The sequence below is a fragment of the Octodon degus genome, unplaced genomic scaffold, assembly GCF_000260255.1.
Source record: "Octodon degus isolate 3935 unplaced genomic scaffold, OctDeg1.0 scaffold00073, whole genome shotgun sequence".
NCBI lineage: Eukaryota > Metazoa > Chordata > Mammalia > Rodentia > Octodontidae > Octodon > Octodon degus.
The window spans coordinates 2,319,892-2,346,093 of record NW_004524649.1 but is presented as its reverse complement, the minus strand read 5'-3'; the positions used below and the strand labels follow the sequence as shown (position 1 = coordinate 2,346,093).

The 26,202-nt window shown below is 53.0% G+C and overlaps 1 protein-coding gene across 7 annotated transcripts; it reads left to right on the top strand.

Moving 5' to 3' along the window:
• Positions 1-5,255: 5,255 nt before the first annotated feature.
• Positions 5,256-24,341, top strand: Entpd6 (ectonucleoside triphosphate diphosphohydrolase 6 (putative)). Of its 7 annotated transcripts, none has more exons than XM_004635651.2 (14): positions 5,256-5,358; positions 9,767-10,058; positions 12,259-12,335; positions 13,496-13,639; positions 14,401-14,476; positions 15,054-15,089; positions 15,706-15,794; positions 16,221-16,300; positions 16,710-16,774; positions 19,732-19,833; positions 20,680-20,817; positions 22,474-22,530; positions 23,300-23,412; positions 23,582-24,341. In XM_004635651.2, the coding sequence occupies exons 2-14, from the start codon at positions 9,794-9,796 to the stop codon at positions 23,675-23,677; spliced, it is 1,338 nt and encodes a 445-aa protein (XP_004635708.1). In that variant the 5' UTR covers positions 5,256-5,358; positions 9,767-9,793; the 3' UTR covers positions 23,678-24,341. The 7 variants fall into 7 exon arrangements, with proteins under 7 accessions (XP_004635708.1, XP_023575942.1, XP_023575940.1 ...); XM_023720174.1 differs by having other exon boundaries at positions 9,764-10,058; XM_023720172.1 differs by having other exon boundaries at positions 9,622-10,058.
• The last annotated feature ends 1,861 nt before the right edge of the window (positions 24,342-26,202 follow it).

Here is a 26,202-nt window from a genome sequence, read left to right as displayed (position 1 = left end):
ACCAATTTGGTTTGAAACTGTCTCATTGCTATTTGTTTCTCAATAAAGTTATGGAAAAAAACCCAAATCCATGGGGCCAGGGAAATGGCTCATTGGAATAAGTGCTTCCCTGGCAAGCGTAAGGGACTGAGTTCAATCTCCAGTTCTGCAAAAAAAAAAAGAAAGAAAGAAAAGAAAACCAAATCTAGCATTATATTAATAAAAAAGACCATATTTTGTATCAGGAGAATAAGTAAAATAGAGCAAGATTACATGATTACCTCAACAGAAAAAAATGTACAAAGATAGCTCAGGGGAGTAAGTACTTGCCTGGCAAATGTGAGGTCCTGAATTGGATCCCTGGTACCACCAAAAAAAAAAAAAAAAAAAAAAAAAGAAAGAAAGAAAGAAGAAAAGAAAAGAAAAGAAAAAACGTGCAAAACAAATTCAATACTCATTAGTGAGTTATAAAACAGGGCCAGCAAGATAGTTCAACAGACTAAGCATCAGCTTAAGCAAGCACAAGGACCAGGGCTTGATCCCTGGCAATACATGCTGAGCCAGCCACCAAAACCAAAAAAAAATTGAAAAAGATTTTTCTTGATCAACATCAGCCCAGCTCTCTGCTTGCACCAGCATGAGCAGTGGGCTTCCTCTGCTCTTGGTCACTCTGGGTAACTAAAGCAGCTTAGATACTCATTTACTTCTTGCAAACTTTCTCAGCCGTCAAACGCAGGGTCTGTCATACTCCACGCTTCTGGAGTGCTTGCCCGTGTTTCTGCTGGAGCCCACTATCTATGGTCCAACTCGTCTCCTGCATCTTGCTGACAAGAGAAATACCTAAGGTACTATAATTCATCTGGTCATTCTTTCACAAACACTTCAAATATTATCTTAATGTGGGTTTCCCCAAAAGGCAGCCTGAGATAAGGGCTTAGAATCAGGTAGTTTATTTGGGAGCTGATTCCTCAACAGCAGATGTGAAGAAGGAGAAGAGGTCCACAAAAGGGGAAAAATGACCCACAGGGGCCTCAAGGACCCAGCATAAATCCTGCATCTGGGAAGGGAAGCCTGAGGTGTTTATTTCCTATTAGCTGAGGGTTGCTGTGAGGCAGATTTGCTGTGCATGAGTTACCAGTCTGTCTGAGTGTGGGGAGATACAACAACAATCTTTGCACAGCAGATTTATTACTTACAGCTAGGGATCAAGAGATGCCGGGGCCCTGGGAGGCATTGCTGGCTGGTGCCCAGTTGCTCAGGAAGCCCCCAGCACAGGTGTCTCAGCTGTGGGCTTCCTACCTGTGCAGCTGATGGGGATGACGCAATGCAGCTTGCTTGGGTTTTACACTCTGGGGACATAAGTACTGAAGCATATCCTGTTCCTACATGGGGAAGGCCAGAAGCAAGAGCCTGGGCTGTCCTGACCAGTGGTTTCTCCACATGTTGCTCCAGAAAAAGTGAGGAAAGGTTGTCCCACTGTGTCTCAGTTACTCTTCTCTCATGGCTGAGACAAATACCCAACATCCAAAATGAAGGAAGAAAAGGTTTATTTAGCTCAAGTTGGTGAAGGTTTCAGTCCATACTCAGATGGCTCCAAGGCAGAGGGACACATGGCAGAGAGCAACTTTTCATGGTGGCAGCAAAGAGCAAGAGCAAAGGGAGTAGCAGCAACTCAGGCAGCTAGCTAGCCTCTCTCCCCTCTTTACATTGTATTGCAAATTACCTGCCCCAGGGCAAGCGCAGCACCCACATCCACAATAATCACAAACTCCAGAACCCATCCCATGACTACATGAGGCTTTGGGAGGACAACTAGACACAAACCACAACATTCCACCCCTGAACCCCTAAAGACCCATGCATATCCCTTTGTGCAAAAGGCATCTTAGTCTCAAAGAGTTGCCAAAGTCCTACAGTTTCAGCAGTGCTGAAAAGTCCAAGTCCCAAGTCTCCTACAAGATCTGAGGCAAACTCCCTCTGTACAAATGAAGAGTGAAACACTTCCAACATTCAGTGGCACAAGGTCCACATTACCATTATAAAATTACACACAGCAGGATTCTAAGCACTGGGACCAAAACAAGTCCAAAATCCAGAAAGGCCAAATTCAAGTCCTATAGTTTCATGTGGAACATCCAAAGAAATCTGTGGCAAATTGCGAGCTCCATGTGGCTCCAATTCTATGGCATTCTTGGTGGTAGCACCCATGACTTCTCGCTTAGGCTGCTTTTGCTCCCTCTTTGCAGTTTCCCTTAGATGCAGTTTTCCACGTGTCTGACTTTTCCAAACTTCTGGGGTTTCCACTAAATAGGCTCCTCACTGATAACGTCACATACTGCCCTCTCAGGGGCATACTGCCTGGCCTCCCAGGCCTACTGCTGAAATCTAGGTAGAAGCCTTCTTAACCTCAGAATGCCTGCATTCAGCAAGTGCCTAAAACTAATGCCACCTGAATGTGCCAAAGTGTGCTGCCAGCTGGAGCAGTAGCCAGGCTTTCTTCTCTCTTGGTTGTAGAGGTCAAGTGCCTATATCAATGAGCAATATGACCCTGATTCCAAAACATAAATTCTCCATGCCAGCACCATTCTGGAACCTGGTGTGGCCACCACTGCCATTATGGAACATGGGGTTCTGTGGCTTTCCCCTCATGGCAAATTCCTTGGACCTTTACAATTCTGAGGCTGCAAAGGGAGGAGACCTGCCACAATGGTGATCCTCTCAGCTCTGTCTTTGCATTCCGCAGCTTTACTGGAGCTTCTTTCTGGTCAAACTCACATTTTAAATCATCCTGATGGGCTGTTTGTTCTTGAGTCTCAACATAAATCTGACTAAAAGCCCCCAACAATAGCCATGCCACTGCTTCAATATTCAACTGCTTAAAGATTTCCTTTTTCAGGTTAATTAGTCCTCCATGTTTAATCTCAGTCTCAGGCAAAGTCTTTGGGCATGAGCAAAATTCAGACAAACTTTCTGCCAAGCCAGAACACAAATCACCTGGAGTCCAACAACCAATGCAGTCCTTCTTCCCAGCAGAAACCTCCCCAGCCTGGTCTTTACCAGGCAGGATTTCTGTCAGCCTTCTGGTCTTCTGAGCTCTGACCAGAATATCCCATACAGAGCACCCAAGCTATTCCAGTGCTTTTTTTATAGGCGACATCTCCAAACCCTTCCTATCTCTTCCCATAAGCCATTCCCAAAAGCTTGTAATCCATATGATCAGGTAGTCAGAGAAACGAACCCACTTCTCTGGTACCAAATTTTGTTTCAGTTACTCTTCTCTCATTGCTGGGACAAATACTCAACACCCAACATGAAGGAAGGAAAGGTTTATTTAGCTCACAGTTGGTGGAGGTTTCAGTTTATACTCCAAGGCACACTGGCACGTGGCAAAAAGCAACTTTTCATGGTGGAGGCAAAGAGAAAGAGTACAAAGGGAGTGGCAGCAGCCCAGGCAGCCAACTAGCCTCTCTCCCCTCCTTACATTGTAATGCAAATTACCTTCCCAGGGCAAGTGCAGCACCCACACCCACAGTAATCAATTACAAACTCCAGAAGCCACTCCATTACTGCATGAGGCTTTGGGGGGGACAACTAGACACAAATCATAATACACTGTAACTGGGAGAAGGCCTCCACAGCTGCTCCAGGGAAGGGACATTTCCTTGAGGCTCTAGAGGAAGTCCTGAGGTGAGCCCTGGAATGGCCCCAAGAGATGCTCTGAGGTGGCACAGAGTCTCCACTATAGCTGGAGAGCTGAAGTCAGAGGTGGGCTAAGGGACACAGGTACTGTGGTCCAGACACGGTGCTGGGAGCTTGCGTTTCATCAGGGAAGCAGAACACACCCATAAGAAAGTCACCAAATGTGCTTGTGCTGAGGGAAATGAGTAATGACAGAAAATTTTTGGAGAGGCCTTGGTACATGAAGTGACCAAACAGGAGCAGGTAAACTGAGTCCTTAGGAATTAGAAAGACTCTACCAAGACCTGGTGAAGAAGCTTCCCAAGCAGTAAGTCACATGTGCAAAACTGACACATTCTAGAACCTGTACAGTGAAACACAGGGACAGTGAGGAAATGATAAAGGAGCTGTAAGTGAGGCAGAAGCCAGGCCAGCATTGTTCCACGAACAGGGATTCCCAAGTGCCAGAAAACTTGTAAAGTAAAACTGAGATATAGCTTTGCAAGTGTTGGACTGGCAAAGATCTTCCAACGAACTGGGATGGTGATGGGGACGCCCACACCCTGCTCTATGTGTGCAAGAGAAGGTGCTAAGATGGTGCAGATGCCTCTGTGCAGGATGTGTTTCAAAAGAACTAATCTTGGCCAGGCATGGCCACACCTGTAACCCCAGTACTTGAGAGGCTAAGACAGGAGGATTGCCACGAATTCAAGGCAAGCCTGGGCTCCACAGCAAGACTAAAAAGAAGAAAAAAGTGTATCTATCCTTTACCATAGCCAGTTCCACTGCTGAGAATTTTTCCCATAGACCTGCCCACAGGTGTACACAAACATAGTCTTGGGATCCCGCAGCATCATGTAACATAGTAATAGCAAGTAACTGGAGGGAAGTCTAGGGTCCAGAGACAGGTGTCCACTCACAAGAGTTTCTCAGGACACAGCTCATCACACACTGTCCAGCATCTTGTAGGGTGAGCATCCCCGTCAGAAAGCCCTGTCTAGACCATAGTATGAGACCCCACGGTTATTCCAGACCCTACTAAGGCCGTGCCATTCCAGGGCCCTACAGACAGGGCGGCCCTCCCGCCAGGCCAGCTCACCCACGCCTCAGTGGCCACGTGGGAGTGCACCTCTGGGTCACGCAGCAGCCCAGTGCGAGAGTGTCCTGGGGCTGGGCCCCCAGCTTGGAGGACATCTGAGCAGCCCCACCGGGCAAGACCTTTGATGACCAATCGAGAAGAGCTGGCAGCCTGGGCGGCTTCTTGGAAGCCACGAGAAAATGGAGCAAGAGTGCTAGCGATCTGATCACACTGTCTGCTTGGTGTGGCTCTATTTTTGTCACGTATCCACTTAGAAATAAAAGGAGAATTTGGATGTGTAGGGACACAGGCATCTTTCATCAGCTGCTTACGGCTGAGGCAAGCTGGGCAGAAGACCAGCTACATTGACCATTGGGAAATCAAAGGCTTTGCAATCCCAGCCTGCGACCCCCAGCAGAGGCGCACCGCGTCTGCCGCTAGGCAGCGACGTGACACTGCGCGTGCGCAGCTCACGGCGCTGCCCCGCCCGGGCAGTGACGCGCACGCGCGTGGGCGGAGCTCGGCTTGTGGAGTGGTTGGGTTCTGCGCCGAGCTGCGGCCGTGGCACCCTCCAGCTGGGAGCTCTCTGTGCGCTGCGGTGGAGGCCTGGGGCGCCGGGCAGGGTGAGCGCGCGGCCCGGGAGAGGTCGGGAGGGACGGAACGACATGGTAACTGGTCCCGCGGGTCGACTTCCACGCGGCTGCGCTGGGCCTCCCAGCTCGTTGGACTCCGTCTCCGGGCATTTCTGCCTCTCGCGTCTTCATTCACGCGCTTTTTCCTTTGGCTGGAGCTGCTGATCCGCCCAGCGCGGTGCCATGAAGGGCCAGTTGCGGAGAAGTCCTGCGCCCCTATGGCTTATGCGCCACCGTGCACTCGGGACTGGGAAGGTGACAGAGGATCGCGGGGGACCGGGTGCTTCTGTCTGAGCCGACGGGGGGGGGGGGGGGGGGGGGGGGGGCGGTGAACAGGCCAGAGCAAGAAGACTTGCTCCGTGGGACGCATTTACAGTAAGGGGAGTGGGCACCAGGGACAGTCAAATGGATCCAGGGAGAGAGGCTTTATCCCTAGAAGCCATGGGCTGGGTAGATGGCCCAGTGGAATAAGTGCTTGCCTGGCAGGCGCAAGGGCCTGAGTTCAATCCCCAATTCCGGAAAAAAAAAAAAAAAAAAAAAAAAAAGCCATGGGATGATGGTCAGAATTGGGAGAAAGCCTGCGTTGCTGGGTGGGTCGCAGTGAGCCAGGTGCCTCCCCCTAGGGTGTTATCCACCCCCTGCGGGGAGTTCTGGATGTCTGTCCTGAGTCTGTGTGTGGGGATGCCAGTGGCAGGGAATACACCTTCATCCTCCGGGAGGCAGGGCTTCTCTGGCCCAGAACTGACAGTGACAGATTCTCAGCGTCTTAGGAAGAGGTGGATGCTGAAACTGTGTGGGGCTGTCCCTGTGCCCACAGTGCCAAGGAGTAGCGTTTTGGGGAAGTGACAGTGTTGTCGCTATTCTATTAACACTGTGTGCATTGTTGGAAAAGCTGGCAACTGTACTGCTACAAGCCAGGAATTGCTTGTGTCTCTGCTCCGGCCCTACAGTCAGGTAGGTGGCTGATAGGGTGTGTGTTGCTGTCTCCTGGATCCCTGTGTGGAATCCGGATCCCTGTGTGGAACCCCAAAGACAGGAAGCTGTTTCTACAGAGAGCTCTGCAAGTGCCTTCCAGGCTTCCTATGAAAGGAGAGAGCAGGTGGTGTGGACAGGGCTGATCAGGAATGGGTTTTTGCCAAGAAAAGTCTTTTTACATTTTCCGGGAGAAGGGAGTGTAGGTTTGCTGATCTACTTTATTTATTTTTAGACATACATTTTTGGCATAAGTGTCAGTCGTTTGTCGTCATTGGCCTTTCCTACACTTTCACTGAAAACCTGGAAGAAACTAGCCAGCACGTTCCGCAGCACCCCTCAGAATCATTGGAGCCGGTGTCTCTTGGAGCCAGCCTGCGTCTCAGCTCCCAGAAAGTTTGCAGGTTCCGGGCAGGTTCTGGCCTCAGCACACTGGTCCACAGGCAGCTGCCCTCTGACTCCTGCGCCACCTGACAGGCAGCCCTGGCCAGAGCCATGCCTCTATTTGCGAACCCACACCCACTTCCTGCCCAACCTCTCTCCTTTTTCTATCTGGTTTCCCCTCCCTACAGCCTCACTCCTCACTGCACTAAAGAACACTGTCCCAAGGTTGAGTTATTTTCTCCTCCAGTCTCTGGAGAGTGCCAGCAGGGCCCTCAGGAGTATGGCATACCCTCCTGCAGGTGTCTTGGCTGTGAGGAGCCCCTCTACTCTAGAGTGAAATGAATGTGCACCTTAGGCAGGGCTGTTTTTGTGTGGACTTCCTCTTTGGGCAGTTGACGTCACCCTGCACTTGTTGGTGTACAGCTCCAGTGATAATGTGAGTGCCTGTGGGTGTTGCTTAGCTGTCTAAAGCTGTTGTGTATTTCCAAGGAATGTGAAGATATAGAACACCATCATTTTGGAGGCAGAAGTCAGGGACTCAGCCACCCTGCCACGTGCCACTGCATAGCCCCAGGCATACCCATTCCAGGTACTGTGACAGAACAGCAGGCAGTGACAGAAGCCTGTGGGTTCCTGACAGGGGATGGCATATTGGGGGTGTTTAATGGGTAGGTACATTTCATGGAGACCCGACCTTCCCTGAGCGCTGTAGATGCCTGTCAGGCTGGTCCTGCTGCACACAGTACTTAACCTGGTACTGGCAGGATGAAACCTGGTTCTGCAGCAGATTTTGTATTGCACTCTCATGGCTACAAGGTGTTAAGGGTTGCTCTGTGTCCTCAGCATTCATCCCTGGAGTTAAGTGCTTCAGCACTTTCTCTGTAAATACCAGACCCACTTTTAAAGAACATCTGTAAAGATTGAGGTCATGGTAAGCTAGGAGGGGAAGCCTTCAAGAGAGGCAGCTGCAGGGTACCAGTAGCTGCCCTGAGATACGCATTCACCACACCATGTGTCTCTCTTGATCTCAGCTAAAGTCTTTTAATATGGATAATTCCCAGACACTGCTTTCCAGACTGACATCTCTTGAAAGGATCTGTCGTTGACTGATGTCCCATTGTCACACCAGGCTTGGCATGTGGGAAACCTGTTCACTGTCCCTTCTGCACACAGCACTCCCCAGTAGCTGTCGCCTGGGTGCTCAGGCACCAAAAGTGCCTCCTTCACTTCCTTCCTGTTTTGCTGGGCTGGTTGTAGAGCTTTAGGTGGGCAGATGCTGGCATTTCGGGATGGGGATGGCCCTGCCCTCCTTCCAACCGGGGGGAAAGAGCCCACATGCCTAGCCTATGGGTCATTGACCAAGGAGGGCTGGCCAGGGCACCAATGGATGTGGAGGAAGGACCAAAGAGCAGGATGCTAAAAGCAAGCAATTAAGAAAAAAAAAAAAATCACTTAAGGTGAGAAGAGCCTGAGTAGGGTCTTTGAGGTGAGGCTGAGGCCAAGTGGGACCTTAGGAGTTTGCACTGGGCATGGTGGTACACCCTTGGGTGACTGAGGCAGGAGGATCACTGTGAGTTCAAGACCATGACAAGACTTTGTCTCAAAAAGACCAAAAAAAAAAAAAGTTAGTTTGAGGGACCCGCAGCCTCCCTGCTGCAGGCTGCCCACGCTGCCTTTGTCCTCCACCCCAGGAGGAGTTGTCTGTGCTCCCCACCCCATCTCAGTAAAACATACTGACATAAAGTTCACCATCTCAGATGCTTCCGAGTGCGTGGGTTTGGGTGCAGCGTGTACAGTTGCTGTGTGAAAGTCACCACCATGCACACCCGCACTCTGCGACCTGGAGGAGATCGTGCAGTCCTCCCGCCTCCCGACTCGGCCCTGGTGCCTCTGCTCCAGGGGCTCTGCTCTGGGGAACCCTGCCTGCCCTGGGGTCCTTTTGGGGCTGGCTCATTTCATGAAATGGAACACCTTCCAGCTTCGTGTTGTAACCTATGTCAGTTTCCTTTTAATTTTCATCTTACTTTTTTTGACACCAGGGCCTTATGTATGCTCTACCACTGAGCTCCATCCCTAGCCCCTTTCTCTTTAAGACCAGATAGTGTCCCATTGTATGAATAGACCATGTGTTCTTATCCGTGTGACTTGGGACATCCAGGTTGCTCTACCTCTAGAATGTTACAAACAGTGCTTCAGTGAATCGGAGTGTACATAGGCCTTAGAAATCCTATTTCACTGCCTTTGGATATACTCACTAGGGAAACACAAAAAAACCTACAATGTTTTTTTTATTTTTGGAGGAAGCCACACACTGTTTTCCATAGTGGCTGCACCATTTTACATTCCCACCAGCAGAGCACAAGGGTTCATTTTTCCATATCCTTAGCATGTTATCCTCGGGGGGCGGGGGGTGCTGCTTTTGGTAATGGGTATGAGTGATACCACGTTGCAGGGTTTTTTGTGTCTCCTTAGTGAGTAATGATGTTGAGGCATCTCTTCACATGTTTCTTGGCCATCTGCACATCCTTGGAGAAATAGATTTCCTTCTTTTATGGGTCCTGAGGATTGAACCCAAGACTTCATACTTTCGCCTATTTTTTTTAACCAGGTTATAGTTTGATATTATTGAATTTGAGTTATTTATGAATATTTACTCCTTACCAGATCAGATAAATTGTTTGAAAATGTTTTCTTCCATTCTGTAAGTAGTCTTTTCATTTGTTGGTTGTTTCCTATGTAGTGCAAAAGGTTTTTAGCTTGTTTTAATGCTGCCATTGCCTTTTTTGTGCCAGCTACCTGTGGTTTGGTGTCCTATCAAATAAATCCTTGCCAGTTTGGGCTGAGAGTTTGGGCAATTTATCTAGTATTTTAATCCTCATCTCTAACCACTCCTTCCAGGGTTACGTGCAGGATGGAATGAGGCCTCCGACCCAAGAGAAGTCCAGTCCACTTTCTGGTTGAATGTTTTGTCCCTGGACCCTGTGACTTTGGGCACACACTGGAACCTTTCAGCCTAACAGTCTTCCCTCCTTCCCTGCAGCAGCTGTGGCAGTCCTGGGCAGACTAAGACATGAGAAAAATACCCAACCATGGGACCCTGCGGATGACAAAAGTGGTATACCCGCTGGGGCTGTGCGTGGGCCTGTTCATCTACGTCGCCTACATCAAGTGGCACCGGGCCTCTGCTCCCCAGGCGTTCTCCTCCATTACCGGGGCAGCCCATGTCTCCGCGGGGTCGGCCACTCATGCTCATGAGGTCTTCTATGGAATCATGTTTGATGCTGGGAGTACTGGCACCCGTGTGCATGTGTTCCAGTTTGCCCGACCACCTGGAGGTACCTGGCCTGACCACAAGCCCCTCTGAGCCCACACACAGGGGGTCTGCCCTCTCCCCTCTCCCAGAGCCTCCAGTGTCCCCTCCCATTGAAGATGGTGTGGGCTGAGCCCTGCCTGGACTCCCCTGGCACCTGGTCAAGGTGCCGCTACCAAGGGCTGGGGGGTCTCAGTGGGGAGCGCTTGGCTCAGGGCCCCAGGTCTGCTGTCAATGGCTAAAAACTGATGGGGGGTATAGGAAAGGAAGTATAGATGGAAAGACAAATGTAGATAGATGGAGTGGCTGCAAGAGATGCTGAGCTAGTGTGGGTGGTCATATACCTACAGTCATCAGCAGCCCCAATGATCTCAGCAAGGAGAGACACCACAGGGAGCCCCTGAGTGCCTAGAGGACATTGGTGTCCTGTCTTCTCCCCACAATCACTAGAAAGGCAGGTGGCCAGGACCATGACAGAGGCCAGGGGTCTTGTCAAGTGCAGGCTTCTCCTGCACAGAGCCCTCGGTGACCGCCTCTCCTGTCTCCCCAGAGGTTTGCTCTCTACAGTGCCCTTGACCTGGCTGTTTCCCCCTCTGTGGTGAGAGGAGCAGCACACCCTCTCAGGCCCTAGATGGCTGTGCACAGCCGCTACGCTGGCATCTGCCAACTGCCACCAGACACTTCTGGTACCTCTCTAAAATCATCATGACATGTTTTATTTCTAATTTCATTACATTTGACTGAAGCTTGCTTTTGGGGAGAAAAAAAAAAAGCTTTACTTAAGATAATGTACCTATAAAATCTCTATCAAAAGTGGTGGTGGTGCACATCTGTAATCCTAACACTCAGGAGGCTGAGGCAGGACAGTTGCCATGAATTTGAAGCCAGCCTGGGCCACATAGTGAGTTCAAGGTCCACCTGAACTACACAGGGAGACCCTGTCTCTTTGAAGGGAGTAGCACTGAGGATCCAATGGAGAGCCTTGTACTGAGCCGCACCCCATATGTTAAAGCAAAGCTCTGGCCCAAACATGAGGGATCTCTAATCTTGTTCAGCTAAACTAAAGAGGCAGGGCTGGCCAAATAGCTCAGTGGATTAAAGTGCCTGCAAGCAGGCGCAGGGGCCAGGGGCCAGGGGCCAGGTCCTGCTGTGCCAGCCCCGCCCCCAGGGCATGCTGAGATAGATAGCAGTTGAGGCTGGGCATGGGGGCATGTGCCTGTAATCCCAGCTCTGGGGAGGCTGTAAACAGGCAGATCTCTACAAGTCCGATCTAGTAGTAAGATCCTGAACACCTTGTAGACAAGCTATTCCCTAAAATACAAAAATACAAAAAAAAAAAAAAAGGCTGTGTGACTCAGGGCTGGCCACATAGTGCAGCAGGAAAAAAAAAAATAAGGCGGCAAATGTAGGCAAGAAGGGTCAAAGGGCCCTGGCATTCTGAGATTAGACCATATGGCCACTTTAAAAAGTCTGTCTGGGCTGGGAAGATGGCTCAGTGGAATAAGCACTTCCCTGGCAAGTGCAAGGGCCTGAGTTCAATCCCTGGTTCCGCCAAAAAAAAAAAAAAAAAAAAGTCTGTCTACCTGGGCGTGGTGGCATGTGCCTATATCTCAGCATCTGGGAAGATGAGGCAGGCAGGAGGTTGTAATTTTTAATCCCATCTAAGAAATTTAGCAATATCCTGCCTCAGAAAATTAAAAAGGGCTGAAGACACAGTTCAGTGCAAAGACCCTGGAACCCAAAAGAATCTGGCTCGTCACAGTTGTGTATTTTCATACGTTTGCATTAATTTCCTAGATCAACTGCCTTAGTTACTTTTCTCATTACTGAGATGAATACCTGAACCCCCCCCCCCCAAAGTTAAGAGAGGGGAGGATTCTCTGGCTCACAGTTTGTAGGGGTTTCAATCCGTAGTCTGCTGGCTCTCAGGCAGGGCAGTGCAGCCAAGGGCCCCGCAAAGCAGAAGACCAGCAGCCGCGTGCAGCAGCACCACCAGCAGCTTCTATCCGTCCCTCTGTATTCCCCTGAGGGCAGGTAGCACCGCAGCCAGAGCCATGCCAAGGTAACCCGTGGACTGATGGAGTCACCACACGCCCTTCACCCCAGCTTCCCACAGCGAGATCCAGCCACAGCCCTCGCCCCTGATACCTGCATGGGGCTCTGGGAGAGCACCTGGGTATAAGCCAGAAGATGAACCTTTCAAAAAGTATTTTCTTTTCCTTTAGAGACTCCCACCTTGACCCACGAGACCTTCAGAGCGCTGAAGCCAGGGCTTTCTGCTTACGCTGATGATGTCGAGAAGGTAAAAGCCTGTGCTGCAGCCTCAGCACCTTCTCCCTGTGTGGTTGGTTAAAGCCAGCTCCTTCTCTTTGGGTATAGTAGGCAGAGGAAAGCGGCCCTGTGGTGCTGCCTGGGGCGCGAGGCCTAGAGTGTGGCTGGGGTGCGGGGAGAGCGGGTCTGCTCCAGCCTCCTGGCCCCTTCACACAAGCTCCGTACCACCAGAGACTCAGCGCAGCTCAGAAGCATCAACACTGCAAACCTACAGCATGTATTACTGGGAAGCTTAAATTTTTTTTGCTAGTCCTGTGGTTTTCATAGTACTCTTCTCTTTTTTTTTTTTTTTTTAAACATGCTGAGAGTGCAACCTAGTACCTTATACATGCTGAGCAAGTGCTATACCCCTGATTACACTCTCAGCCCCGTAGTATATGTTTAACTTTAGTTTTTGCTGGGGGTGCTTTGATTGAAGAAACCCTAAAACCTAAGTGAAGTGAGAAGGTACTGCGTTCTGGGGGCTAGAAGTGCAGCTCAGAGCTAGAGCTCTTGCCTCACGTGGTGAGACCATGGGTTCCATCCTAGGCACTGCTGTTCAGAATCCTTACTCCCCTGGGCTGTCTCCACTCCATGTCAGCACTGACATCAGCCTGCCAGTACCGGGCAGTGACATGGTTCCTCAGCCCAGTTGCTCAGGGGATGGAGTTCAATATGGGACCTAAACTGCTGGTTATAGCAGCCTCGTGGGGTCAGGGAGCCCAGACCTGTCAGGTTGCCCAGGTGGGCCCCGTGACAGCAGGGGACTGTCACCTAAGAAAGTGAGAAAGCTGCTATAAAGGACAGGCTCAGCCTCAAGGCTGTCACCTGCCCTCATCCTGCTGCATTCTGTGCCCAGAATTTATGTGGTCCCTCTGCCCCCTGCACTGTCCCTTTCCTCTGCTAATTTTGTGAATGACAAGAAAATCATGTTATAAACCCAAAGGGCAGTAATCCCCACACTCAGGAGACTGAGGCAGGAGGATCACTGCAAGTTTGAGGCCAACCTGGGCTACAAAGTATGTTCAAGGCCAGCCTGAACTACAGTGAAATCCTGTCTCAAAAAGACAAATCAATCCAAAGGGTGGGGTAGCATTGTGACCCCAGATGCTGGGTGTGACAGACCCTGCTTTGCTGTCACAATGTCTGCAGAGTGCTCAAGGGATCCAGGAGCTGCTGGATGTTGCTAAGCAGGACATTCCGTTTGACTTCTGGAAGGCCACCCCGCTGGTTCTCAAAGCCACAGCTGGCTTGCGCCTGCTACCTGGAGAGAAAGCTCAGAAGCTGTTGCAGAAGGTGGGCGCAGCACCGGGCTCCTGTGCGCCTGCTCCGTTCTTCAAAAGTGCCTGTGCTTCCAAAGGGCAGCCTCCCTGGGACTCAGTGAGGTGGAGGGCTGTGGACACTGAGCTGCCCTGGCTTCTGTCAGACGTTCATGTATGGCCATCCAGGGCCAGGCATGGTAGGCATGCCTATAATCCCAGCACGCAGGAGGCTGAGACAGGACCACCCAAGTTCGAAGCCAGCCTGGGGTGAGATTCTATCTTAGGGCGGGGACAGGATTGGCTGCCCAAAAGGCTCTACCCTATCCTCTTAGAGTCCTTGTGTCCCTCTTTGAGGCTCCTCCTCTGCTCTCTTGTGAGAGAACAGCTTGCCCCTAGAGTCCCTTGCTGGGGCATGAGACTTGGGGTAGAGCAGGAGTACTGAAGTTTCTGGGTGCCAGGGCACACTGCCCGTGTCCCCAGAGCAGCACCTATGAGATCCCCACGCTTGGCTCTGCTGTGGCGTTCCTCACCCTTCATCTCACCTCCCCGAGCCGGGCAGCTCCCCGGCACAGCCTGCTCCCCAGCCCCTGCACTCCCCAATGTGGCCCAGAGCATCTCTAGGGTTGGGTGGGCCTGAGCTAGCCCTGGGTAGCCCAGGAGGCCTCTGGGAGTGGCCTGACTCAAGTAAGAAGAGAGCGGACACTGTCACTGGGAGCAGGTGGCTCCTCAGTGCTCTGCTGCCTGGAAACCACTGGCCTCCCATTGCAGAGGATGAAGCCATCTCTCTGCCTACAGGTGAAGGAGGTGTTTAAGGCGTCACCTTTCCTGGTAGGAGATGACTGTGTTTCCATCATGAACGGAACCGATGAAGGTAGAGTGGCGCACCACCACGCATGTCCCTGGAGATGCCTCATGTGCTGCTGACCCACCGCTGCTGCTTGGAGCCATGCACAGGGCTCCTGCCTCAGTTGGACGTGGATGATGGGACTTGCAGGCTGTTCCCAGTCCAGGTGTCCCAGAGCAGTGCCAACATTAGGCCAGATTCTCATCTGGGCTAGCTGCAGACCCAGCGCAGATGAAGTTTCTGGGAGCATTGCACTTGCAGAGCGCATAGAACCCCAACTGGGTTCCTTGCTGGCCCTGCTTTTAATTACAACCTTAAGAGTAGGTTTGTATGGGGCAGAGGAAGTATAGGTTCTCTTCCTTCCTCTTCTAGAGGAGGATGCTGGGACGAAGAACTTCAGGGAGACACACCCCAGCGATGTGTTCAGGTTTTAGTGTGGCATCTTCCAGAACAGTCTGGGGGAAGCCTCGTGTTGTGCCTGCACAGCACTTCCCTGGGTGGCCTGGAGGCTGGGAGTCAGGGAGGCCTGGAGGGAGAGACACGCGTCCTGGGAACTGTGTGCACGGTCTCGGGTGATGAGGGCCCTCCTGCGCCACTCTTGCAGGTGTCTCTGCGTGGATCACCATCAACTTCCTAACAGGTGCGTGTCACTCGGCCTGCCACGGCCCTCCTGTCTACAGTCCTCAGGGCTTAGCCCAGAGGAAGGCTCACGGGAGGACATGGAGGGGTCCCCTGCCTGGGCTGCTTCACTCCTCCTCTCATGTCTGAGGACACTCAGCTCTCCAGATACCCAGCGCAGATGCCTATTCTCAGAAATTGGCCAAGAGCCCCTTTCAAAGATTATTCTCAGCATGTGTCCCTTCATTAGAATTGGGGAAAGCTGCATGTGATGTAGGATATGAGCATGTTTCCAGCAGGATCTGCCCTTCATGGGGTGGAGAAAGATTGACCAGTTGGGTGGGGAACCCCTGCCTCAGTGTTTCTGGGGAGATGGAGCTGGGAAAGCTGTGGCCTCCCCCTGTTGTGCAGGGCCAGTCCATCACCTCAGTTCATGTCATGCTGCCCACGTCCACGTTAAAGCCACAGATGATGCTACCTGATCTTTATCCGTAGGTATTGGGCACCTTTCCGCAAACATGTCTAAGCAGCGGAGCCACTGCTCTGCCTTGGCATTCTGTCCACTGAAGGTGGTTCTTCGCTGCCTCTGCCTTCCTGTCCTCCCTCCGCCCTGACAGTGTTGTCTTCCTGCCATCCAGGTAGCTTGCGAGGCCCAGGCAGGAGCAGCGTGGGCATGCTGGATCTGGGTGGTGGGTCCACTCAGATCACCTTCCTTCCTCGGGCCCAGGTAACTGGGGCCATGGACAGAGGGTGGCACCCATGGGTGGCTCCTGCCTGGGAAACAAGCTGAAATGGAGTCTGGTCTGGTCTTTAGTGGGGTGATGAACCGATAATAAACAGGTGCCCTGTACACTGCGAGGTTCCAGGAAGCCCTCGCTGTCCTGGGGGGAGGTCCCCAAGGAGAGGGAGTACTCTCCCTTCACTGCCCTTGCTTCTCATGGTTGTGTCAGTGGGATGGAGCCTGATGACCCTGGTGAACCCTACCCAGGCTGGATCAGCACTGCTGGGGAGGGAGTGGCCTGGGTGCTTCCTCTTTCTTGGCTGGCTCCTTGTAGTTCCACAGCATGGGACTAAAAGCAAGCTCTGAAACTGGCTGTCTGAATGTCCCTTTTCTTCCAAGTGACCCAGGGCATGTAATCTGATGTTTCTGCAGGGTACCCTGGAGGCCTCCCCGCCTGGCCATCTGACATCACTGCAGATGTTTAATAGGACCTACAGGCTCTATTCCCACAGGTTGGTTTCCAAGGTCAGGGAAGTCACAACCCCCTGGTGCCCAGGCTCCAGCCTCCTTCACTGCCCACATCCAGGCCTACCCAAGTCCTGGGAGCCCCCGCCACCACCTCCCTGTTACGCTTTGAAGGAGGCTTAGGAGAGATGGGTGAGTGCGGCACATGCCGGATCCTTAAGAGCCAGCACCTACCACACGACATCTCTGGTCCACTCCACATGTACCCCATGAAAACTGGAGTCCTGGCAGTGTCCCAGCTCCTGCATCAGCTATTCAGTGAAGTCCCACAATGCCTCAGACTCCTCGAAGGAGTAGAAAAGCTGTAGCTACCTCCTCCTGGGATGGTGCCACCTTACAGAGTAGATGGGACCCAGTCATTCCTGGGCCTCACCCTGGCAGGGGTTGTCTCCACAGCTACCTGGGGCTGGGACTGATGTCGGCACGACTGGCAATCCTCGGTGGAGTGGAGGGAAGACCCGGTGAGTGGAGTGTGCTGCTCGGGGCTCTGCCCGCCCTTGGTGAGAGGGAGCCGCCTGCCCTCTGTCCTCACTTGCTGTGGTGGGGGGTGGGCCCAGGAGAGATGTATACCACCAGGCCTGGCAACATTTAAATTTTATTTTATTGGCTTTTTGAGACAGGGTTTCATTATTAAGTTCAGATTGGCCTGGAGCTCACTTTGAGTTTTGGTTTTTGGTTTTGTTTGTTTGTTTGTTTGTTTATTTTTTGTATTTTAGGGAAGGGTCTACAGGGTGTTCAGGATCTCACTACTAGATCGTACTCCTAGTGATCCGCCTGTTTACAGCCTCTCAGGAGCTGGGATTACAGGGGCACACCACCACACCCAGTCTCAATTACGGTCTCAGTGCACCCCTGGCTCCTTCACCTGTTTTCAGGTGCTTTAATCCACTGAGCTATTTGGCCAGCCCTAAAGTTGAGAAGGATTTTTTTTTTGGATGGCTCAGGCTGCTGTATGTGGAGCTGGGGATCGAACCACAGTCTATTGCACCTGATGGTGTTTGCCCAAGCAGGCACTTAAACAACTGAGCTAACCCGCAAGCCCCCTCTTGAGCTCACTTTGTAGCCCAGCCTGGTCTTGAACTCACAGTAATCCTCCTTCCTCAGCCTCCTGAGTGCTGGAATTACAGGCATGGGCCACCATGCCCAGCTAAATTTTAAATAAGTATTACATAAAGATGCAGCGCTAGGGGCCGGGGAGATGGCTCAGTGGACTAAGTGCTTCCCTGGCAAGCACAAGGGCCTGAGTTCAATCCCCGGTTCCACCAAAAAAAAACCCCAAAAAACAAAAAAAGATGCAGTTCTAGGGCGCCAAGGAGATAGATCAGTAGAATAAGTGCTTGGCTGGTAAGCACAAGGGCCTGAAGTCAATACCTGGTTCCACCAAAAAAAAAAAAACAAAAAAAAAACAGATGTAGTGCTACCACTCCCTTTCAGAATACCCCCCTCCCTTTGAGCACACATGGCCCGTTGCCCTTGCCTCTTTCCGAAGCAGCTCTGCCGTCCTCTTTCCTGAGTGTCCTTATGAAGTGCGATCAAAGAATACTGTGAATGCTGCTGTCAAATGCTGCCCAATAGAAAGGCAGGCGCAGAAAAACATTCACTGAATCTAGCACCATGCAACTTCTGGCTTAGTCAAAGGACCATAAAAGCTGAACATTTGAGCAGATTCGGGACATCAGAGCAGCCAAGCCAGGCATTGTGGCGCGTGCCTGTAATCCCAGCACTAGGGAGGCTAAGGCAGGAGGATCACTGGGAGTTCGACACCAGCCTGGGCTACAATGGGAGCTCAAGGCCAACCTGAACTGCACAGTGAGACCTTGTCTCAGAAAGTCCAAAAGAAAGAGAGAGAGAGAGAGAGAGAGAGAGAGAGAGAGAGAGAGAGAAAGGCAGGCAGGCAGGCAGGCAAGAAAGAAAGCAAGAAAGGCCAGCAAAGTGGCAGGGATGAGGGGATGAGTGTGTTCGAAGCCAGGGGGACAAGGGGGAGGATCCAGAGGGAGGGAGTGGTTGTGTCTCTACTGTAATAAAAAATTTTATTTTTTTAAATTTTAATTGTATACATTTACCATATTTTTTATCATATCTTGTACATTCTTAGTTCTTTTAAAGAGACATTAATGCAATCACTTCTGAAACAGACCTTAAAGGAACCTGAGTAACTATGCAATCACCTGCTACCTTGGGAGCCACCTGCCTGTCACTGTGACAGAACCCCTGAGCTGTCAGCTCACAAGGAGGAAAGTCTTGTTTCAGTGCCCAGCTCTGGCAGTTCCCACCCATGGCCTGTTGGCCCTGTTGCTTAGGGACTGTGGTGGGCACCAGACGGCATGCAGCAGAGGGCATTGCCTGGCAGTCAGCTTCCTTGCTCTGGCCTCGCTTCCCAGGAGCACCACAAGTGGGGCCCAGGCGTTTCACATGGACCACCGGGGAACTTAAATTAGCATAGCAACCTGAAAAGACCCTGGTCCTGGCAGCAGGAGGGTCGTGAGGTGGTGACCTTGTGAGATCCCCCTCTGTCCTCATCTTTGCTGTGAAAGTCACAGAACAGGCTCAGCCTCTCCTGGGCATAAACGGAAGGAGCCGGGAGTTCCCTGGAACGGGGCCTCACCCCAGGCCCTTAGTGCCCCCCACTGGGCTGACGCCTGGTGCGCACTCCCCATGCCTGGCCTGGGCTGGCTTTCCTGCGGGCACTGACAGGTCTGGACAGCTTGTGTGAGGTGCCCAGGGCCCAGCGTGTCCCCACAGCCACTGCCCTCCGGCCCCTCCATGGCTGCTGTGCTGCTGCTGTGGGGCACTCACCTGGCATGTGCATTCCTCTTATATGGTGTTCAGCTCCTTCAAGGCCTGGTAGCGTCTGCCTGCTGGTTCCTCGGGGTACAGCGGGGACATGTTAGCAGGGAGAAGGGGCACCTGCCCTCCCCCCCATGCAGCTGTGGTGCACCAGCCTGGCCTTCATCCACTTCCAGCACAGACCTGGCCAGCGGGGTCAGCAGCAACACTGTGGCCCCTGCTCTGGTTCTGTAAGCAGCACAGGGTCAGTTTGTAGTATGGTGGCATCTGGTGGCACTGGAGTACCCCGGCCACCAATTCACTAGTCCCTCACAACCACAGCCATCTGTAAAGCTGGGTAATGACACCCCCATAGAGTCACCCCTCGGGACATGAGCTGAGAACCATCACGTGGCAGTGTTTCCAGGCGGAGGAGGCTGCAGAGCCTCCAGAGTAGGAGGCTTCCTCTCCCAGCTGCCTGGGCCATCCCGAGTCAGGTCCCCTCTGTCACCCCAGCAGAGAATCTGTGTCTTCACAGCTGGCACTTTCATTCTCTGCTACAACCCCTCTGAGCTCCCCGAGGACCCTGGCTGATGGCGGCACCCTGGGTTTCCACCCTCCTTTCTTCCTTTCATTTTTTTCTCTCTTTTAGCCAAAGACGGGAAGGAGTTGGTCAGCCCTTGTCTGTCTCCTGGGTTCAGAGGCGAGTGGGAGCACGCAGAAATAACGTACAGGATCTCAGGACAGAAGTCAGGTACCTGGGTCATTGCCCATCTGTGGCCCATGAATGTCACACCGCAACCCAGCCGCCTCATGCCTTTCCACATACAGACAGGCCCATACTTGCTGTTCAGAGCCCCAGCTGGAGCTGCTGCCCGTACCTCCCTCATAGGCCTTGGGCATCTGAGCACCTGGCACCGCAGGGCCCACAGCCATGGCCGAACTGCAGCAGGAAGGGCACCACCGCTCCTGCACGGCTGCTGCCTGCCACCCACATGCCCCTCCAGGTTCCTCCCCAGAGAAAGCTCAAAGTGTGGTACACAGGCTGGACATGGCCTGGGTGTTCTGCCTCCAGGGACCAGGTGGCTCCCTCTGACTGAGGGTCTTGGAGGGCCAGCAGCCCATGGGAGGAGGTACAGGGAAGGCACTGAGGGGCTGAGGTGTCACCCTGGAGGAGGGAACCTGTGGGTGACTACTGTAGCCAGGCATTGATGGGCAGAACCAGCCGCCCAGCTTCCCCAGGGCCAGAGCAGCCTGTGCCAGGCCTAAGGTAGTGGGAGGTGATGCTAGGATCCCGCCAGGTGGCACTGGCCTGGGCACCATGGCAAGGAGAGACTGGTGAGCTGGGCAGAGCTACAATCAGGTATCTACAGCAGTTGCCTGGCTGCTGCAGTCTGCTAACCTCCGGGCCCGTGTCTGCTGGTCTCTATGACCCAGGAGGAAGCAGCATGCCCACTGGGGTGGCCACTGTCGTCTGCTTCGGCCTGGTTTCCCCTAGACCCCACCAGCTGCTCACAGGCGCCCTGGCTCTGGAAGCCCCAAGAATAGTGGGTCTGTGGCAACGGTCCACCAGTGTCAGCCACATGCTCTCCTCCTGCAGGGCGCCTCCATGAGCCATGTGCCAGCAGGGTGTCTGAAGTCCTCCGAAACAAGGTGCACAGAGCAGAAGAGGCGGGACATGTGGACTTCTATGCCTTCTCCTACTACTATGACCTGGCGGCCAGTGTGGGTCTCATCGGTGAGGGTGGCTGGTGGGGCCCAAGCCAGGGCTGTGGTGGACAGGTGGCAAGCAAGTGGTGGAGTAGAGACAGGTACCCTCGTGTTTGCATGCTGAACCCCCTTTCCAGAGACACGTTCACTCCTGGTGCTACTGTGGCAGTGCCGTATCCCTGAGACGTGGATCTGAGACGTGGATCCCTGAGACTTGGGTCTGCCTCCTCCCACTGGAAGGCAGGTCTGGCCAAGATGACTCAGGCAGGGGGCTGGAGAGATAGCGCAGAGGCATAAGCACCTACCTGGCAAGCACAAGGACCTGAGTTCCATCCCCAGCCCCACATGCCGTGCTGTCATGGCCCTGGGCGCCCAGACGTGCCATCTGGGCCCCAGACACAGGTGCCCACTGTGTGGCCCTGGAACTAGGTGTAATGGTACACGTATGTAATCCCAGCACTCGGGAGACTGAGCCAGGAGGATCTCTGCAAGCTCAGGACTAGCCTGGGGACTACAAAAGTGAGCACAAGGCTAGCCCAAACTGCATGTGAGACCATGTCTCCTAAAAAAAGATGACTCAGGCAGCCCTGTCTTCTCACCAGGACTCCTCAGTGCAGAAGCCAAGCCTGATGGAGAGGGGATTGGGGTTTCATGCTATATGGCTACTGTTCGGGAGTCGGAGGCATTATAGGAGTGGGGTCTAGAATGTTTAAGTTGAGAATATCAGAAAGCATTTGCTGGCTGTGAGGAGGCCTCTCATGAAGAGGTGGATGTGCCCTCTCAGGCTACATGGCCACCATGCAGGGGCTACCTGGGCCTGGCTAGGCTTGGGTTGGCGCAGCCTGCTGGGCCTGAGCAGGGCCTGCCAGGCCTGCTATGCCCACCAGGGGAACAGTTGTTCAGAAAAGCCACTACAGCTGCCTACCAGAGTTATGCTTGCCTCCAAAGAGCAGCATGGGCCGGGGCTCAGCACCTGGTACCCTCCTGAGATAGGCACGCACCTGCTCGTAATACCAGCGGGTCAGATTGCTCTCACTGTCTTAAAGAATTTTTTTCCTCTCCACGGTTAAGGAATGCTAGCCAAGACAGTTAGGGATACACATCTGTAACCCCAGCTAGGAAGCTGAGGCGGAAGGATCTCCATGAGTTCAAGGCCAGCCTGTGCCACATATTGAGAACTTGTCTCAAAAAAAAAAAAAAAAGGGGGGGGGGCCGGGGAGATGGCTCAGTGGAATAAGCGCTTCCCTGGCAAGCGCAAGGGCCTGAGTTCAATCCCTGGTTCCACAAAAAAAAAAAAAAAAAAAAAAAATGCTAGCCAAGTAGCATGTTGGTGCCCACCAATAGTCCTGGCTTCTCTGCAGGCAGAGGCAGGAGGGAATGAGTTAGAGGCCACTTGGGAAACTTAGCAAGAGCCTGTCTCTAAAAACCAAAAATAAGTAAGTAAAAATAAAATGGAAAGGGCTGGAGACATAGCTCAGTGCCAGAGTGCTTGTCTAGCTTCTACTAGGCCATAGGTCCCCCCCGCAGCACTACAGGAAAAAGAAACCATGCTCAGGACTAGGGTCTGGCTTTGGTCCCTGGTTGATCCCCAGTACCATGAGGAAGAGCAGCCCTGTCCATCTGGGGCCCAGCCCAGCTCGAGGCTGCACCAGACCACAGCTGTGTCATGTGTCTTGTCCCACAGATGCAGAGAAGGGAGGCAGTGTCACAGTTGAGGACTTCGAGATGGCTGCTAAGTACAGTGAGTGAGGTGTGGGGTCTGGGGCTGGGGTCACCCTTGGGGCTATGACAGGCACTGGCCCAGAGGCCCTGGGCCCAGCCCCCAACTCTGTCACCCAGAGGAGGAAGCAAAGGTGTACGAGGTACAGTGAACCTGCTCAGGGTCTCGGAGGGCACCACACCCGGTCTGCCCTTCAGAGTGTGTTGTCCTTCCTGTGCTGGTTCCTCATGCCTGGGTGCCCAAAAGTGACTTCCTGAGATGTCCCAGCATATTCATGATGGTCCCCAAGCAGAGGAGGCAGGGCCTGCATGCAGAACCCTGGCTGTGGGGTAATACAACGGGCCCCATGTTGAGCCAGTTTGCCTGGTGCCCCTCACCCACCTTTGATGTTGGCCAGTCTCACCCCCGGCCCACCTGCCAGGTGCGGCTCCTCATGGCCGAGCAGAGCTCAGCGTTGGGCTGTGCTGGCTCCTCCACCAGCAGCACCGCTTCTTGCTGTGCCCCAGAGCACCTTCCTTAAGCTTTCCGTGCCTCCACCCTGGACCCCAGGTACCCATGTGTGGCTTTGCCCCTCTGAGGTAGTTAGTATAGGCAAGCTGCTCTCAGCTGGCCATGGTGAAGGAGGCAGGTCACTCACAGGGCCTGGCCTGGCCTGGGAGATGCTGTTGTTCACTGAGCAGGACAGGCCTGCAAGCCTCTCTGGGTCCTGGGAGAGGGAGGAGCCACGCAGGTACCCAAGGCTAGGGAGTTGGGTTTCAGCCCATGAACTGACTGGAACTGGCATCCCCAGTGTGCCGGACGCTGGGTGCCCAACCACACCGCAGCCCCTTCCTCTGCATGGACCTGATTTATGTCAGCCTGCTACTCCGCGAGTTTGGCTTCCCTGGGGACAAAGTGCTAAAGGTGGGTCCACCTCAGGGCTCAGTGTCCTGCCTTTCTGGTGGAGGATGGGAAAGTGGGCCCTGGTAACACCATCTCTGACAACCCTGAGCTGCTCCTCATCATTCGGCTAGGCCCGGCCTCCACTCTGGAGCATAACAGTCCTCTCCACCCCTCCCTTTGTCTTCTCAAGCTGACTCGGAAAATTGACAATGTGGAGACCAGCTGGGCTCTGGGGGCCATTTTCCACTACATTGACACCCTGAACAGACGGAAGAGTATAGCGTGATAGCAGCTGGGCCCCAGTCGCAAGCTGTGTCCCCAGCCATCCCCACACACCTCGTCTGGACCTGACCCTGTTCTGCAGGAGCCCAGCTGCCTGAGCCCCTCAGCAGATCTATCACAGCATGGAAGGCGGGCCTGGGCCATGGCTCCAGATGGACGTGAGCCATGCGTAGCCAAGGGCACTTGCTGTTCCGTCTCCCAGTTGTGGGGCATGGCTGCTGTGTGTGTTCCTGTGTGAATCTCTTGCCCCCTGTTCTAAGACCCTCCCAAAGGCACCCTGACTCCCTGGGGGGAGCAGAGCAGGACCCATGGCCTTGTGATAACTGCACCCCCGTGAGGCTCTCCCTCTACTGAAAATGTGAAGCCACCCAGAGATGTGGGGCTGACCCGTCTCTATGGACCTGTACTGGCTCAGAGTCCCCAGAGAGCAGGCTAGGGTGGGACTAGCTGTAGGAGCAGTGCCAGCTGTGCCGCCCGAGTCCCAAGGCTATGTGAGCCACATCCTGGCCCCTTTCTGACAGCCGCACCTTGTCTCCATGAATGTACTGCGCCCTGAGCCATGTGGGATGGTGCGCGCCTGTGCTGGCCCTGGCTGCAGCCTCCCAGGTCTGCTGAGGCTGTGAATGTACAGCTCCGTGCTCTGCCATGAATAAAAGGTTCAGGGCTCCTCCCTGAGTCCTGGGTGAGCGACTGCTTTTGTCCACTCGCTAGAGTTCAGGGCCTTCAGGGTGGGTCACAGGTAGGGGCACTGGATCTTGACACCACCACAGGCCACCTGGAAGCCTGGCCAGGGCCGCCTCTCAGATGCACCATGCAGCCAGGGAAGGCTCTGGGTGTGTCACCTCCAGCCCGTGGGTGTCACCACAGCAGGCTGCCCAGATCAGCAGGGGGCTGCCTTCTGTCAGCTGCAGTCCCTGAGGTCGCAGGCAGGAAGGGGCCCCGTCCTGTGGGGTCAGTGCCACAGCCCTCTGTGCTCCTTTGTCTTGGTTACTCTTCTCTTGTTGCTGGAACAAATACCTGACGCTGAAAATGAAAGAAGGAAAGGTTTAGTCAGTCACAGTCAGTGGAATTTTCAGTCTATACTTGGCTGGCTCCAAGGCAGAGCGGCACATGGCACAGAGCAGCTGTTCAGGGTGGCAGCAAAGAGCAGGAGAGGGGGAAGGGGGTGGCAGTACTCAGGCAGCTAGCCGGCCTCCCTCCCCTCTACATGGTAATGCAGAGCATCTGCTCCAGGGCACTCACACCTATAATCTCAGCACTGGATCAAGAATCCATCACAAACTCCAGAACCTCCACATGACTGCATGAGGCTTTGGGGGGCAACTAGAAAAGCCATGACAATCTTCAAGTGCAAACCTGGGGTCGATGTGGGACACAAGCTGGGAGAGCAAGTAGGAAATGGCTCCCCAAGCAGGTGCTGCCCTGGAAGCTTCCACCTCGAGGCTATAACAAGTGTCTTCCCCAACACTGCATGACCTCACCTGGCCGGAGTCCCCACCATTCCCCCGTCCCTCCACCAGACCAAGTATCTTCTCCATTCTGAGAACTCCAGAGGCAAAGCATCAAAGATGCATAAAGAAAAAAAAAAAGATGCATAAAGGAGGTAAAGTGAGGATTGATTCGGTCCATTTAAAGCTTAGTGACCTCACATCTGAAGGAGTCAGCAATGGAAGCTTCCCAAATGAGAACCAAATAAGTCATGGAATATTTTCGGGCCCAGCACAATATGCAAGCCATTTCACTCTTGAGTGTCTCTGATAATAAAGGAGGCAGTTGCTTTTAAAAATAGGTCTACATGTGGTCATAGCACATTGTAAAAAGCGTGCTGCAGCTGCACAGACCAGGGACCCTTGGGGTCTGCACAGCCAGGGGTACCTGGAGCACTCCTCCTGGCCCTGTAGGAGTGGGAGGCGTTCTAGCTGCAGACCCCAGCTGCTTGGCCAGTGCCTTCCCTGCACCTGCACAGCCCCTTCTCGGGGCCCCTGCCGCTGGTGACTGGTAGTTTGTGTACGCTGTGATCTAAGCCATCTTGAACAATCCGTGAGCCAGTTGTTAACCTTCTCTGAAGCATCTCCTCCCAATTCTTCTGTAGAAGTGTGGTCATTTGTTGTTTAGAAGATCCTTATTTATTAAGAGCACAATTAATAGACAAGGGGGCTGGTGAGATGGCTCAGTGGTCTAAAGCACCTACTTAGAACAAGCTCAGCAAATCAGAGGGACCACGGTTCAATCCCCCAGCACCACATGCCAGCCAGCCCTGCCCCCTGGTGGGCTGAGCTGGCCACACACACACACACACACACACACACACACAAATAAATAAATAAATAAAATTAAAATAAAAAAACAATTAATAGACAAGGCCTTTTTCTTCACTTTTGATGTTTTAGTGTATAATTACTATTTTATTTAAATGGATCAAATTTATATTTGCATACAAAATTACTGCATGATTTTGTGTCATGATCAGTTTTAAAAACTAACCAGTGCTGGGGTGTAGCCCTGGTAGAATATCTGCCTATTGCATAC